The following is a 14,468-nucleotide window of genomic DNA, read 5'->3' as shown; positions in this document are numbered from 1 at the left end:
CCCATTAGTGCAGCCTCATCAGTGCTTCCTGATCAGTGCCCATCAGTGTCACTTAGAAGTGCCATTAGTGCCGCCTTATCAATGCCTATCAGTGCCTATCAGCCCACATCAATGAAGGAGGAAAATTATCTGTTTGCTAAATTTTAGTTTTTTTATTATTTTTTTTCTAAATTTTCTGTCTTTTTTGTTTGTTTAGCGAATAAAAAAAAAAACAGTAGTGATTAAATACCACCAAAAGAAAGCTCTATTCGTGTTAAAAAAGTGATAAAAATGTCATATGGGTACAGTGTAGTATGACCGCACAATTGTCATTCAAAGAATAATAGCTGTGAAGGCTGCAAATTGGCCTAGGCAGGAAAGGAGTAAAAGTACCCAGTAAGCAAGTGGTTAAGTACAAGTCATTTCTTTGTTTTTATATCATTGTGTTCTTGCCTCTTGTTATTTGTGCTGAAAAAAAATCCAAATAACAAAATAATGCTAATTACAATTAACAAGCAATAGTAGGAGTCAACTGTCTAAGAAAGTCTATCATGCACACCCATTGAAGTCACTCCCAGACCCCCCCACCACGCACGTTTCAAACTGATGACACAGCCACTGTATGGAGAAGTGCAGATGACAGGGAGGGGCGGGGCCTGTCATACTATTTCTGACCAATCACAAGGCATCACTGGAGCACCCAAATTCTTGAAAAGAGAAAAAATTTTTTTTTGTGTGTGCAGAACACCCAGAACAAGCCACAAGGGGGGAAAAAATAGTCTAAAGCATCAAATCCTACACAATGAAGTTGTAACAGGAGCTAACAACATTCTGTGGGACTTGTATTGTTTCATGGGAAATATATTCCTATAGATGTACTATGGCGATAGTATCCTATGAGTACAGTCATATGCTGCATGATATCACTCAGGTAAGTGGCTGTATTTGGGTGACGGGGATGAAAGGGATGACTTACTGAACGGGGTAGTTTATTTTTTGTACTTTAAGAGCTTTAAATCCCTGTGGTTGTGTATGTGGCGAGAGCGGAGGATGTGGTAAAAATGTGGTCTGTAGCTTCTCCTCTGACAGTGCCGCCACAATGGATTGCATGTCCTTTGTATGACACTGACAAAAAAAAAAAAATTTTGAAACTATGAAATTAAAAGCTGACCATTGTAACCTCACCAGTGTATATGGTTTGCCCCAATTCATGTAATTGCCATTTTTGCTAGACAGCTTGACCTCTTCAAGGAATTGGAAAAATTATGGATCCATAAGTAAGAATAACAGGTATCCTTAGATGCAGTGGCTGCATTTGTTTTCTTTTATATGCTTCTTTTCTCTCTAACACTCCCTTCCCCCAGACTGACAATGCTATTGTCCAAAGGTGTTTTTGTTGTTCCTCCATCCAGAGTGGAGAAACCCATAGAAGAGTGGAAAACTAAACGTTTTGTTGATCGAAGAAAGGAAAATGGCACATTCCATTGTGCCATCATTTTTCTAAACAAAATCCAGCATGTTAGATGGCACTTTTAATTGCGACACAAAAATCGTATCGCAGCTGGCACACTAATTATGCAAAAAACCAAGAATTTTCATTTGTTTTTCGACTCGTCTATGGCCTGCTTTAAAAAGAAAGTGTGTTACTGCCCAGATCACCAGGTCAAATTAATGAAACAAAACCTAAAAAAAAACCCAAAAAAACAAATGCAGCCACTACTTTAATGAATGGTAAGCTGCAATATATTACATTTTTGGGTTTAGCAAAGCTTACATTTTTGGGTTTAATATCGCTTTAAGGCAGGGATCTCAAACTGGTGGCCCTCCAGCTGTTGCGAAACTACAAGTCCCATCATGCCTGTGGGAGTCATGCTTGTAATGGTCATCCTTGCCATGCCTAATGGGACTTGTAGTTTCACAAGAGCTGGGGGGGCCACCAGTTTGAGACCCCTGCTTTAAGGAGTGTCATCCCTTAATATCTTCACCCAAAATCTGCACAATGTTCAGCCAACATTTACTATTTGTTTTATATTAATTTAAATGTGTGAATTTGGGGTACAAAAGTTTGGAGTTTAAATGATCCCCTTTATTGACAAACTTATTAGATGAAAGCTTTGAGGATACCTTAAATCCTCAGAATACATTAACATGCCTGGGTTAATCTCCTTTTATCTTTACCTTCTACATAAGTTATGTCATTTTTCTGGAGTAGGCAGAGAGGGGGGCTGCTGGTTTATCTAAATGATCATTCTCATTCAGCTCGCATGCTAAGGGAAGCAGGCCACAATTGGAAACTGCTGATCACTGATAAAAATCAATGATTAGGCATTCTTAAAATGGTGTAATTGACAGGAGAACGTAACAACAGCTGTGCACTCCTGCGCTACCATGTACCCTCCCACCCCACTGTACTGTGCCCCCCCCCCCCCCACGTATCGTGCTCTGCCCCTTGTACTGTGCTCTTCTGCCCCCCCCTCCAATATTGTGTCCATCTGACCCCAGTATTGTGCTCTCCTCCTGAACCACACCTGTACTGTGCCCTCCTTTCCCCCATACTGTGCCCTCTTGCCCCCCTACTTTGCCCTGCTGACCCCTGTCCACTGCCCTGCTGACCGCCTGTCCTATGTCTTACTGACCCCTGTCCTGTACTCTTTTTTTTTTTTTTTTTATAAAAACGTTTTTTATTGAGACAATGCATGAAGTGACATTACAACTGTACAGAATATACATCCAACATCTGCAGGTCACCACTCATGTAAGATAGTTAGCATTGTCCAATAACTTGTGAACTAGTACTCTGTACTATCAGGGCCGTGGATCTTTTTTTTCCTTGGGGGGGGGGGGGGGGGTTCAGGTCTTTCAAACTCAAAGGCATCATTTAGACTTTTATTTTTTTGGGGGGGGGGGGGGGGGGGGTACGGTAAAAACATGTGACAGCAGAGTGGGCCATGAGGGTTTGCAATGCAGGGCAGCAAAAATGATCCCCATTCAACTGAATAGAATGCAATGCACGCAGTTGTGGTACGGTAGTGTACTCATTAGTACAGCGGGCTCCTCCTAAGATCCCTAGTTTTTTTTTTGTTCAGCTTTCTGGGTTGAAATAAAAACATCTTACTGTGTGAGCCAGGCTTTAGATCTCATTCATATGTTCTAAATGGCAAATATACCATGAATACCTACAGCCAGGATCCTAGATGTTCCAAATTTTGTCAGCTGCTCAGCCTGTTCACCTGAGTGATGGGCTGAAAAGAGCAACTGCTCTCAGTGGTCCCCATGTTTAAGCTCCAGGGGACAAAGCAAAGCACGTTGGGGTTTGGCCTGGCGGGAACCCGGGCTGAGGTAGTCTCTCCCATCACTACTACAATACCATAGGACTCTGTGGATGTGCGGCACCAGGGATTTTTTTTCTCTCTTCCTTTCAGTGAGTACAGGAGCTGGGATGAACTCCATCCCTCGCCGACACTCCTGCAGCACATTCAGTATCATCTACATTACTCCCCCACATCGATTTAGCCTGAGCGACACACTAACACACCATGGGTCACAGTAGTTACCTGCTGTTAGGGACAAATTTCTGACCCTGAATGCAGAGAGGTTTTATCCAAGGGCAAAAATGGATCCCTACCTCATCTGCAGGTAACCGCTGTATGTGCAGATACAGGTGGATACATGTTTACAGCAGCAGAAAGCCTTGGCTCTTTTCAGCCCATCACTCGGATGTACAGGCTGAGCAGATATTGGAAAATCTGAGATCCTGGGTGCAGGTATTTGCAATATACTTGCTGCACCATGGTCATGTAGGATGTATGAATGAGACCCAACACAGGATTTTAGATAACCTTACTGTGCAAGTTGAGCAGGTGCAAGGAGGATCATATTGTGGTAGGCAGTAAATTTACTGATTTATTTAAATCTTAAAAAATGGTGTCCTAAGAAATTTTATGAACTGTTTTGAGATTAAAAAATATATATATTGTGCACTTCCTACCACAAGATGGTGCCCTTTGCACCTGGTCAATATGGTTGGCTTCTATTCAGTCTTAAACTGTAGTAAACCCAGCTTTTGAACTTGTACTTACAAGGAGGGCTTTTTTTCAGCAGGAACTAGGGGGAACTCAGTTCCACCACCTCTGGCTCAAGTCTTCTGCTCCCTGCTCACCACTATCACTTGGTAACACTGAAGTCCAGCTTATGCGTATACAAGTGATAGCTTATCTCCCAGTAGCTCCCACAGGTCAGATCTCCTGCGCAGATTCCACTGAGTGCCGGACAGGGACAAGGGAGATACAGAACAGGTGCCCAGTGGCATTCCAGTGAGCGTGGGGGAGGGTGGGGGGGCAGAGCAAGGGACTGACAGTCAACACTCTTTGCTCACTGAAGGCTGAGAATTCAGTGATCAGTGGTCTTTGATAGCTCTGTTGTTGGTCTTAGAAGCAGCTGGGGACAGATGCAACGTTGGATCGATACTCCATCCACCTAGGTATGTATAATTTAAAAAAAAACATCTCTTTTAAAGGAAAAAAAATCCCCCTTTCCCTCCTAAGAACCCTCCCTCCCCAAGAAAATATTCCCACTGTAAAATATCTCCCGTCCTCAAATATCCCCCCAAAAATTAAACCCCCTGTCTCTAAACCAACCCCCCAAAGCAAAAATATGTCCCTCAGGCAACACCCTCTCCCCCAGCAAAGATTCCTAATTATGGAGAAAATCTTCCTTCAGCCAATCAAACCCTCCCAGAAGCAAATTCCTGCCATTAACCACCCCCTGTAAACTTTTCTACAAGAAACTCCCCCCTTCTCCAAAAGCAAACCCACCCCCGTTTCCTTAACTCTCCACCAAAAGAAACTCCCCAGGCTGGAATTCTGACTTCCTCCTTCCCAAAATAGACAATTGATGACTCCCCACTAACCAGACCTCAAATTCAGCACTGCACAGAATCAGGAAAACGTCTGCACCCCCAGTCTCCCTCTGGCTGTGTCATATGATACCTCAAGGAGGTGTCTAGGAGTTCCCTCAACCGTACACTGTCAATTGTTGGCATCTGAGACCTCACAGTATTTTCATGCTTTTCAGGGGGACCCCTTATTAAACTGAAGGGATGGGGCACAATAGAAGGGGGTCTGGCTGTTGCACTCCGATACTCTGATTGCTTCTACTGATCTAAAGCTGAGGCTATATAGCAGGGACACTGTCTGGGCATTTTGCCGGAATGCTCTGGGGGGGGGGTTTGAACACCCCTGACCCCCCCCCTTATCTACGCCACTGGGTACTATATCTGATAGAATAGTAGGAAACACTCTCTTTTATCTTTTGTAATTGATTAGTCCGAAATACACCTTTAAATACACACCCAAAAAACAAAAAAACAAAAACAGGTAGTAACATTTGTTCTCTTCGCTCTCTTCCCAACTCCTGACTCTAGGTATTTCAATATCTCAGTAACCTATCCATCACCAACTGCAGTGGGGCAAGACTAGGATTATCTAACCAAGGCTGCCAGATAAAGTCAAACTTTAAGGCTGCATTTCAGTGTCGGTAGGCCAATTGTTGAGAAGGAGGGAGTTAACATATGACATATGATATCCATTGCTTCTCTGTGGGTACTGTAGCCACCATCCAGTATCTAGCAATAAGTTTCCTAGCCAGGTACAATAGTCTAATGATCATAGGGTACATTCCCCTCTGGTACATTTCCTCGTCTATGGCTCCTAGCAAACATACTGTCATTGGGACAGGTACCTTGATTTCAGCGCTCAGCTGTGCAAAAGATTTTAGTATATTACGCATGTATATCTGTGGGAAGAACCAAATCCCTTTTTTGTCGCCATGTAGAAGACCTCTGGAGTTTATTTAATTATTGTTGTTCCATAAGGGGGTAAACCCCAAAGGGCCCTCAACAGACAAGGCCTCCCGAAAAGGCTTCCAGGCGTTTTTAAGGAGCACAGCCGTTGTGTCGGAGGGGTGCACACATTTGACAAATCCATTTCCATATGAGAACTGGCCTTTAGTTCCTGGTTGATCTGGGTCACTAAATATACTATGGGGTCGTCGTTACTATCCTGGCCCCAGCCAGTGAATTGCTGCATTTGGGAAGCCAAGAAGTACATTTTAGGGTGGGGAACCACCAAAGCCCGTTTGCCATTTCCATGCTGTAATAGATATAAACTAATCTGAGCCCTAGCACATTTCCAGATGAGATCACGCATCTCTGTGTCCACCATCTTGAACCGCTTTTTGGAAATCCACATAGGGGAATTGTGAAAGATGTACAAAAGTTGCGGAGCCAATATCATTTTGATCAGATTCACTCTTCCTACTACTGAGAGGGGGAGTTTACACCAACTAAGGCATTTTTCCTGTTGTCTTTCCAGTAATGGGCCAAAATTTATCTAACTAGGGGGGTCCGGGGGACACTATCACTCCCAAATATCTAAAAGAGTGGACTATGGCTATCTGTCCGGCGCCCATGTGCAAAGGTGCAGTAAGTGGGTCTAGAGGCATAAGAATTGATTTCGACCAGTTTATAGAGAAGCCAGAGAAGTCCCCGAACTTGATAACCATTTCCATTAGCTTCTGTAAGGAGGTGGCCGTGTCCCTAAGTAAATCAAAGTGTCGTAGGATCTGCGTAAAGGGAAATCTTCTCTTCCAGGGGGCCCCTACGAAACCCTACTATTTCAAACTGATACCCCAAGCCGAAGCAAGCCAGGATCTCCCAGAGATAGGACCATTTGACGCTACCAAAAGCATTAGCCCTGTCCAAGGATAGAATGGCCCTACATCCAGGATTATCCACAGGTTTTTGCAAATTAAGGAAAAGTCATCGTGCACCAACCCACTAATTACTCTAGAGAGCCTGGTAGCCAGCACCCTAGCCAGTAGTTTGACATCTGAGTTTAACAAAGAGATATGACAATAAGAGTCTGGGAGAAGCCTGTCCTTTCCTGGTTTGGGAAGCACCACTATGATGGCCTCCTGCATATTATCAGGTAAGTGTCCCATTTCTGCTGCCTCAGTTAAAGCCTGCAAGAGTGGTGGTCAAAGGATATCACTATAATGAGAGTACACCTCCGCCGGTATACCATCGGATCCCAGGGATTTACAGTGCCTTGCGAAAGTATTCGGCCCCCTTTACTTCCTCTGTCAAATTTGTGATGGATGAGCTGCAGGATGTAACAGCAGCTAGGATGTCTCTAAGCCCTTGTACACACGGTCGGACATTCTGCCAACCAAATCCGTTGGATTTTGTCCGACGGATTTTGTCCGACGGATTGTGTCCGAAACTGTGGCATACACACGGTCGGACCAAGTTGTCGGAAAATCCGATCGTTCAGAACGTGATGACGTTATTTCGTTACGACGGGACTACGTTCAGGCTAGTAGCCAATAGCTTTGGTGTAGGAATTTGATCTGAGCATGCGTGGCACTTTGTCCGATCAAAATTCTCTACACATGATCGGAGTATGTCCGATCGGACCAGTTTGTCGGAAAATATTTCAACAAGTTGGAAAATTGGGTCCGACGGATATTCCGACGGAATCAGTCCGATGCATACCACACACAGTCGGATTATCTGACAAAACGGTCCGATAGGACACATTCCGACGGATTCTCCGACCGTGTGTACAAGGGCTAAGTGTGGGCTCAGGGTCAGCTCCCTCCTGCTCTGACTTGGCCATCATGTTGGAAGCATGGGGTAGAGTACTCGCATTTGAGGAGGCCGGTGCATTTGCCAGTAGCTGGGGAATTCCATCCAGAGATCCCATCTTGTCCCCCAGGAGCACCTCAGCAGGATCAGGTAAGCGGAGTAGAGAGGGGTCCCTGTATACCACATTTTTGGCAAAGAAGCGCTGTTCGGCTTCCTTCGCTGTGCGGGGTGGTAGGACTGCATCCTGGCCTGGGGGGGGGGGGGGGGGTGCGGGGGGTCAGGTGGAACATGGAGCCTGGAGCCATGGCGTGACATGGCTGGATGGCAATATCCCCCGGAGGTGCAATAAGGAGGATTGTTCAGGATTCTCGAAGGTGCTAGAGCAGGCTTGTCTTACTCCATGCCTTGCTTAGCCACACCCTATCCCATGTACTGTACTCTACTGATCTCCTGTCCTCTGTCCTGTTGGCCCTGTCCTCTACTTTACTGACCATTGTACACTGCCCTCAATACTACTGACCCCTGTACACTGTCCTGCATACTACTGACCTCTGTACACTGTCCTCGATACTACTGACCTCTGTACACTGCCCTACATCCTACTTACCCTTGTACAGTGTCCTACATCCCACTGACCCCTGTAAACTGCTCAACATACTACTAACCACTGTACACTGCCCTTATCCTACTGACCTCTGTAAACTGCCCTACATACTACTGACCTCTGTACCCTGCCCTACATACTACATACCACTGACCTCTGTACACTGCCCTCATCCCACTGACCTCTGTACACTGCCCTACATACTACTGACCTCTGTGCACTGCCCTACATCCTACTGACCTCTGTACACTGCCTTACATCCTACTGACCTCTGTACACTTTCCTACATACTACTGACCTCTGTGCACTGCCCTACATCCTACTGACCTCTGTACACTGCCCTACATACTACTGACCTCTGTGCACTGCCCTACATCCTACTGACCTCTGTACCCTGCTGTACACACTACTGACCTCTGCAAAATGCCCTAAATTCTACTGACCTCTGTACACTGCCCTATACCCTACTGACCTCTGTACACTGCCCTACATACCACTGACCTCTGTACACTGCCCTCATCCCACTGACCTCTGTTCACTGCCCTACATACTACTGACCTCTGTGCACTGCCCTACATCCCACTGACCTCTGTACACTGCCTTACATCCTACTGACCTCTGTACACTTCCCTACATACTACTGACCTCTGTGCACTGCCCTACATCCTACTGACCTCTGTACATTGCCCTACATACTACTGACCTCTGTACACTGCTCTACATACTACTGACCTCTTTACACTGCCCTATACCCTACTGAACTCTGTGCATTGTCCTACATACTACAGATCTCTGTACACTGCCCTCATCCTACTATTGACCTCTGTACACTGCCCTACATAATACTGACATTTGTACACTGCCCTACATTCTACTGACCTCTGTACACTGCCCTATACCCTACTGACCTCTGTACACTGCCCTATACCCTACTGACCTCTGTACACTGCCATACATACTACTGACTTCTGTACACTGCCCCATACCCTACTGACCTGTGTACATGGGCCTACATACTACTGACCTCTGTACACTGCCCTATACCCTACTAATCTCTGTACATGGACCTACATATTACTGACCTCTGTACCCTGCCCTTGATCATGTGCCCACTGTGATAGCCAGCCAGATTTTACAGAGCATCCCAATTTTTGGAATTGGAATTATATATCATGTTTTTTCCCCCATGATTACATTTAAAGTTACGGGTTAAGATTTAGAAGTTAAATTGTATGTAAACCCTAACAATGATCTTCTCTTATTTTCTCCCTTTTGGTCTATTTAATATACCTTTGAAAACATTTTGTGATATCTGTTAAAAACTGTGGATCCTGACATAAAGCATGTGAGATGAAAACATCCTCTTTTATGTGTGTGAGCTGCACTTTTATCACTTACATTGTTCTTAGCTCTATTTGTGGACTATAACACCCCCTCACTCCCCACACTCTCCGTCTATCCCTTTTCCCTTTCCTCATCCTTTATTTTCCATTTTTCTTTCCCTACTCCTAGTTCTCTCTCCTTTTAAGTTCCTTGGTATTCACAGAAATATTTTCTTATCCCCATACAGAACATCAGTAGCAGCGGTATCCCAGGGCCTGCCACAGAAGAGACTACACTGCCCCCTAGTGGTTATTGTGATCCCCTCCACACCTTCCATGTATCTCAGTTCAAACATGAAGATGACTACTGGGACTGTGAATTCCTGCAAAACAACTTTCTGCAGCCTCCTGCAAGTGACATTGCCAACTATTCCCCACAGACGACTATCAGCCAAAGTCAGTTCCAGGCATTTGCAGAAGCATGGGGAACTGAAATGTCCAATCTTCTATTTATGCCCTCAGATAATCCTCCTGACCAACCCCTGCCCTTTGTTCCTGGGACTCCATTAGACTGCTATGGCAGTTCTGAAGAAAGCAGTGTGACCTCTGGGCACCACATGGCAATAACTGAGACTGGGGCACTTATCAGTAATGGTCAGCTGAGCCAAGGAACCGTACACAACACTGATTGTGTGCAACACTATATGGGATATTTTTACCCACAACCACCAAAGCCTGACCCAGTGCCCGCTACTGAACCCAGTGCTCACTTCAAAACATACCCGGTGCCAATTCTGCCAAGGACTTTTACTGACAACCTAATGTGTTCATCTACAAATCCTACAAAATGCTCTACAACCTCACAGTCTGTCCCGTCACTTCCCAAAGGAAAGAGATCCAGACATAGACGGTCCACTGTAAACAAAACTGCTATAAGCCATAAGTGCCCATACACTGGTTGTGAAAAGTCGTACACAAAGAGCTCACACTTAAAGGCACATCTCCGTACACACACAGGTAAGAGGAGGGCTTGCGGTAACAGGCTGTAATATCTTATTACAGTACCCCAGCTCCTGAGTGTCTTATTACCCCTGTAATATCTTATTACAGTAACCCAGCTCCTGAGTGTCTTATTACCCCTATAATATCTTATTACAGTAACCCAGCTCCTGAGTGTCTTATTACCCCGTAATATCTTATTACAGTAACCCAGCTCCTGAGTGTCTTATTACCTCTGTAATATCTTATTACAACAACCCAGCTCCTGAGTGTCTTATTACCCCTGTAATATCTTATTATAGTAGCCCAGCTCCTGAGTGTCTTATTACCCCTGTAATATCTTATTACAGTAGCCCAGCTCCCGAGTGTCTTATTACCCCTGTAATATCTTATTACAGTAACTGAGCCCCTGAGTGTCTTATTACCCCTGTAATATCTTATTACAGTAACTCAGCTACTGAGTGTCTTATTACCCCTGTAATGTCTTATTATAGTAACCCAGCTCCTGAGTGTCTTATTACCCCATAATATCTTATTACAGTAACCCAGCTCCTGAGTGTCTTATTACCCCTGTAATATCTTATTAAAGTAACTCGGCTACTGAGTGTCTTATTACCTCTTTAATGTCTTATTATACTAACCCAGCTCCTGAGTGTCTTATTACCCCTGTAATATCTTATTACAGTAACCCAGCTCCTGAGTGTCTTATTACCCCTGTAATATCTTATTACAGTAACCCAGCTCCTGAGTGTATTATTACCCCTGTAATATCTTATTACAGTAACCCAGCCCATGAGTGTCTTATTACCCCTGTAATATCTTATTATAGTAACCCAGCTCCTGAGTGTCAATTTACCCCTGTTATATCTTATTACAGTAACTCAGCTACTAAGTGTCTTATTACCCCTGTAATATCTTATTACAGTAACCCAGCCCCTGTGTGTCTTATTACCCCTGTAATATCTTATTACAGTAACCCAGCTCCTGAGTGTCTTCTTACCCCTGTAATATCTTATTACAGTAACCCGGGCCCTGAGTGTCTTATTACCCCTGTAATATCTTATTACAGTAACCCAGCTCCTGAGTGTCTTATTACCCCTGTAATATCTTATTATATTAACCCTGCTCCTGAGTTTATTACCCCTGTAATATCTTATTATAGTAACCCAGCTCCTGAGTGTCTTATTACCCCTGTAATATCTTATTACAGTAACCCAGCTCCTGAGTGTCTTATTACCCCTGTAATATTTTATTACAGTAACCCAGCTCCTGAGTGTCTTATTACCCCTGTAATATCTTATTATAGTAACCCAGCTCCTAACTGTAATTACCTGTTATCTTTTTCAGATAATATCTGACATTTATTTTTCAGGGGAAAAACCTTATGTGTGTGGATGGGATGGTTGTTATTGGAAATTTGCCCGTTCCGACGAGCTCACTCGCCATATACGTAAGCACACCGGTGTCCGCCCATTCCAATGTCTAATGTGCCAGAAGAATTTTGCTCGTTCTGATCACCTGGCTCTGCACATGAAACGGCACATAGTGAACATTAGTCAACCAATATGACCAAACAAATTACCAGCAGAAGTTGTGATATATTGTGAACAGGTGTGAATGAACAATAACAATGTTACAGGACAAGCTATGACATTATGTACATAAATCAACTTGCATAGATAGATATACTTTATTGTCATTGTATACATACAACAGAGAAAATTTAGTACTGTCCGTGATACTTGATTTATTTGCACTAACATATCATTTTTCATGGATGAGTTTTTGGGGTGTGTGCCCTTCTTCAAGGTCTAAACCAGCCATTCTCAACCAGGGTTCCGTGGAACCCTAGGGGTTCCTCCAGAGGTGGCTAGGGGTTCCTTGAGCTGTGGCTGATTTACCTCCTGTTTGATGATGTCTACATAGTTCTGAGCCAATGCCACTTGGAGGAGCCAGTGGTATGACACCAATGATCTTTATAGCTCTCTGTAAGGGGGCTATTCTTACACTGACCACCAAAATAAGGGCCATTGTTCCCATTGACCCCAAATGATTGGGTTTTATCAGGGGTTCCGAGACTTGAAAATAATTTTAAGGGTTCCCCTGGGCTAATAAGGTTGAGAAAGTCTGGTCTAAGCAGTACTGATTCACAAAAGTTCATTGTTCAGTACTGATTCACAAATTCACCCTCACTTGTAACTTCTGTCCTGTTTCACCAGTATAAGATCTTTTGCTACACCTTTTGCATTGTATGAGTTACACCACATTACTGGAGGTACAGTTGTAAGATCCCGTGATATTAAAGGTCCAATTTGTGTGTGTGACACTTTTGGATAGATTGATCTGGTTGCATAATTTTCTGCGCTTTTAATTTCAGGGTTTGCTTCCATTATTTGTGACTTTATAATCAGAGTGAAGTTTCCTGCTGATTAGTTTATGTCTGAGGTTGGGTGGTTGTCTGTAAGCCAATAATGGGGGGTTTTGGAATATTTTTTTCAGCGTTTCATCCTCTGTTATAATGGGTTGTAAATCTTTGATTATCTTTTTGATCCCTTCTAGTGTTGGGTTGTATGTGGTGAGTGGTGACTAGCGGTACTCAGTTGGTCGTTTTTTTTGTCTGTGCATTGGAGGAGATTTTCTCTTTGGGTTTTCCAGGCTGTGTTTATGCTGTTTGTGAATCAGTACTGCTTGGACCTTGAAGAAGGGGACACAACCTGAAAGCTCGTTCATAAAAAAATGATATGTTAGAGCAAATAAAAAAAAGTATCACGGACAGTACTACATTTTCTCTGTCATAGTTGCTCTACTACGGCTACAATCACCTCAAGTATGACGGAAGATATACATACAACAAAAAATATCCGGATTCTCTTGGTCAGAGGTGTTTGTTTTGCAGTAATTATAAGAACATTTATGTTTATTTTCCCTTTCTGATGACTTTTATAATGGTGGCAGAAAATATATTTAGGTTTTGGATGGAGCTCACTCCTGTTCACTTTTGTTTTCTGTATCCAAAACATCCATACCAGTACATGATACCAGCTTAGGTGTCTTCTTCTAAATCACTGTAAGCTCAATCACCTGCCCCAGAAGAGGGATGGGCCTTGTCACTTCCTGTTCAGGTGACACCCTGGGTATCGCTATGAGCTGAACTTTCCTTTTCCCATCTCTGGAGTATCTCTAAATAGAAGCTGTCTTATGGGGATATGAAGACTGGATGTCTGACTACAAGGAAGCAATAATAAAGGTGCTTTTGAAATCATGCAGCAACCGCAATCATGCTTTCATAGATTTTTCATGAATCAATTTGATTTATTTCAAAATTATATTGTTATTTGATGTTGTATTTAAAACAAAAGGAACAAAGAAAAACAGAAATTCTGTTGTAAATAAAGTTTTGTACCGTTTTGTTACAGTTTTAGTGTCTTGTACCAAGGTATCCCTGTTTTGCATAGAGATGGCCCTTGTTTTTTACCAAAGCATCCCTGTTTTATACCAAGAGGCTTCTGTTTTTTAGCAAGACGTCCCTGTTTTAGACCAAAGCGTCCCTTTTTTTTGCCAAAATGTCCCCTGTTTTGCACCAAGACATCTGTTTTGTACCAAATGTCCCTGTTTTGTACCAAGTCATCCCTCTCTTGTACAAAAATGTCCCTGTTTTGTACCAAGATGTCCCTGTTTTGTACCAAGATGTCCCTGTTTTGCACCAAGACATCTCTGTTTTGTACCAAGACATCCCTGTCTTGTAAAAAGACATCCTTTTTTGTACCAAGTCATCCATGCCCTGTACAAAGACCTCCCCGTTTTGTACCAAGATGTCACTGTTTTGTACCCGAGCGTCTCTGTTTTATACCAAGATGTTCTTGTTTTGTAATAAGAGCGCAGTGTTTTGTACCAAGGCATCTCCATTTTTTACCAAGCT

General features: G+C 43.5%; 1 protein-coding gene across 2 annotated transcripts; it reads left to right on the top strand.

Moving 5' to 3' along the window:
• Positions 1-703: 703 nt before the first annotated feature.
• Positions 704-13,964, top strand: KLF1 (KLF transcription factor 1). 2 transcript variants are annotated; one of them, XM_077470306.1, is made up of 3 exons: positions 704-910; positions 9,799-10,567; positions 11,897-12,032. In XM_077470306.1, exons 1-3 carry the CDS (start codon positions 860-862, stop codon positions 11,905-11,907), a joined length of 831 nt encoding a protein of 276 aa, XP_077326432.1. In that variant the 5' UTR covers positions 704-859; the 3' UTR covers positions 11,908-12,032. The 2 variants fall into 2 exon arrangements, with proteins under 2 accessions (XP_077326432.1, XP_077326431.1); XM_077470305.1 differs by having other exon boundaries at positions 705-910; positions 11,922-13,964.
• The last annotated feature ends 504 nt before the right edge of the window (positions 13,965-14,468 follow it).

The sequence above is a fragment of the Lithobates pipiens genome, unplaced genomic scaffold, assembly GCF_037356315.1.
Source record: "Lithobates pipiens isolate NorthernLeopardFrog02 unplaced genomic scaffold, aLitPip1_a1.2 Scaffold_8, whole genome shotgun sequence".
NCBI classification, from domain to species: Eukaryota; Metazoa; Chordata; class Amphibia; order Anura; family Ranidae; genus Lithobates; species Lithobates pipiens.
This window is presented reverse-complemented; position numbering and strand designations above follow the sequence as displayed.

Coding starts and splice junctions, on each gene's coding strand:
- KLF1 (XM_077470305.1), top strand. CDS start 860: ATGGCGATAGTATCCTATGAGTACAGTCATATGCTGCATGATATCACT. Junction 911..9,798: donor TGCTGCATGATATCACTCAG/GTAAGTGGCTGT, acceptor ATCCCCATACAG/AACATCAGTAGCAGCGGTAT. Junction 10,568..11,921: donor ACATCTCCGTACACACACAG/GTAAGAGGAGGG, acceptor TTTATTTTTCAG/GGGAAAAACCTTATGTGTGT.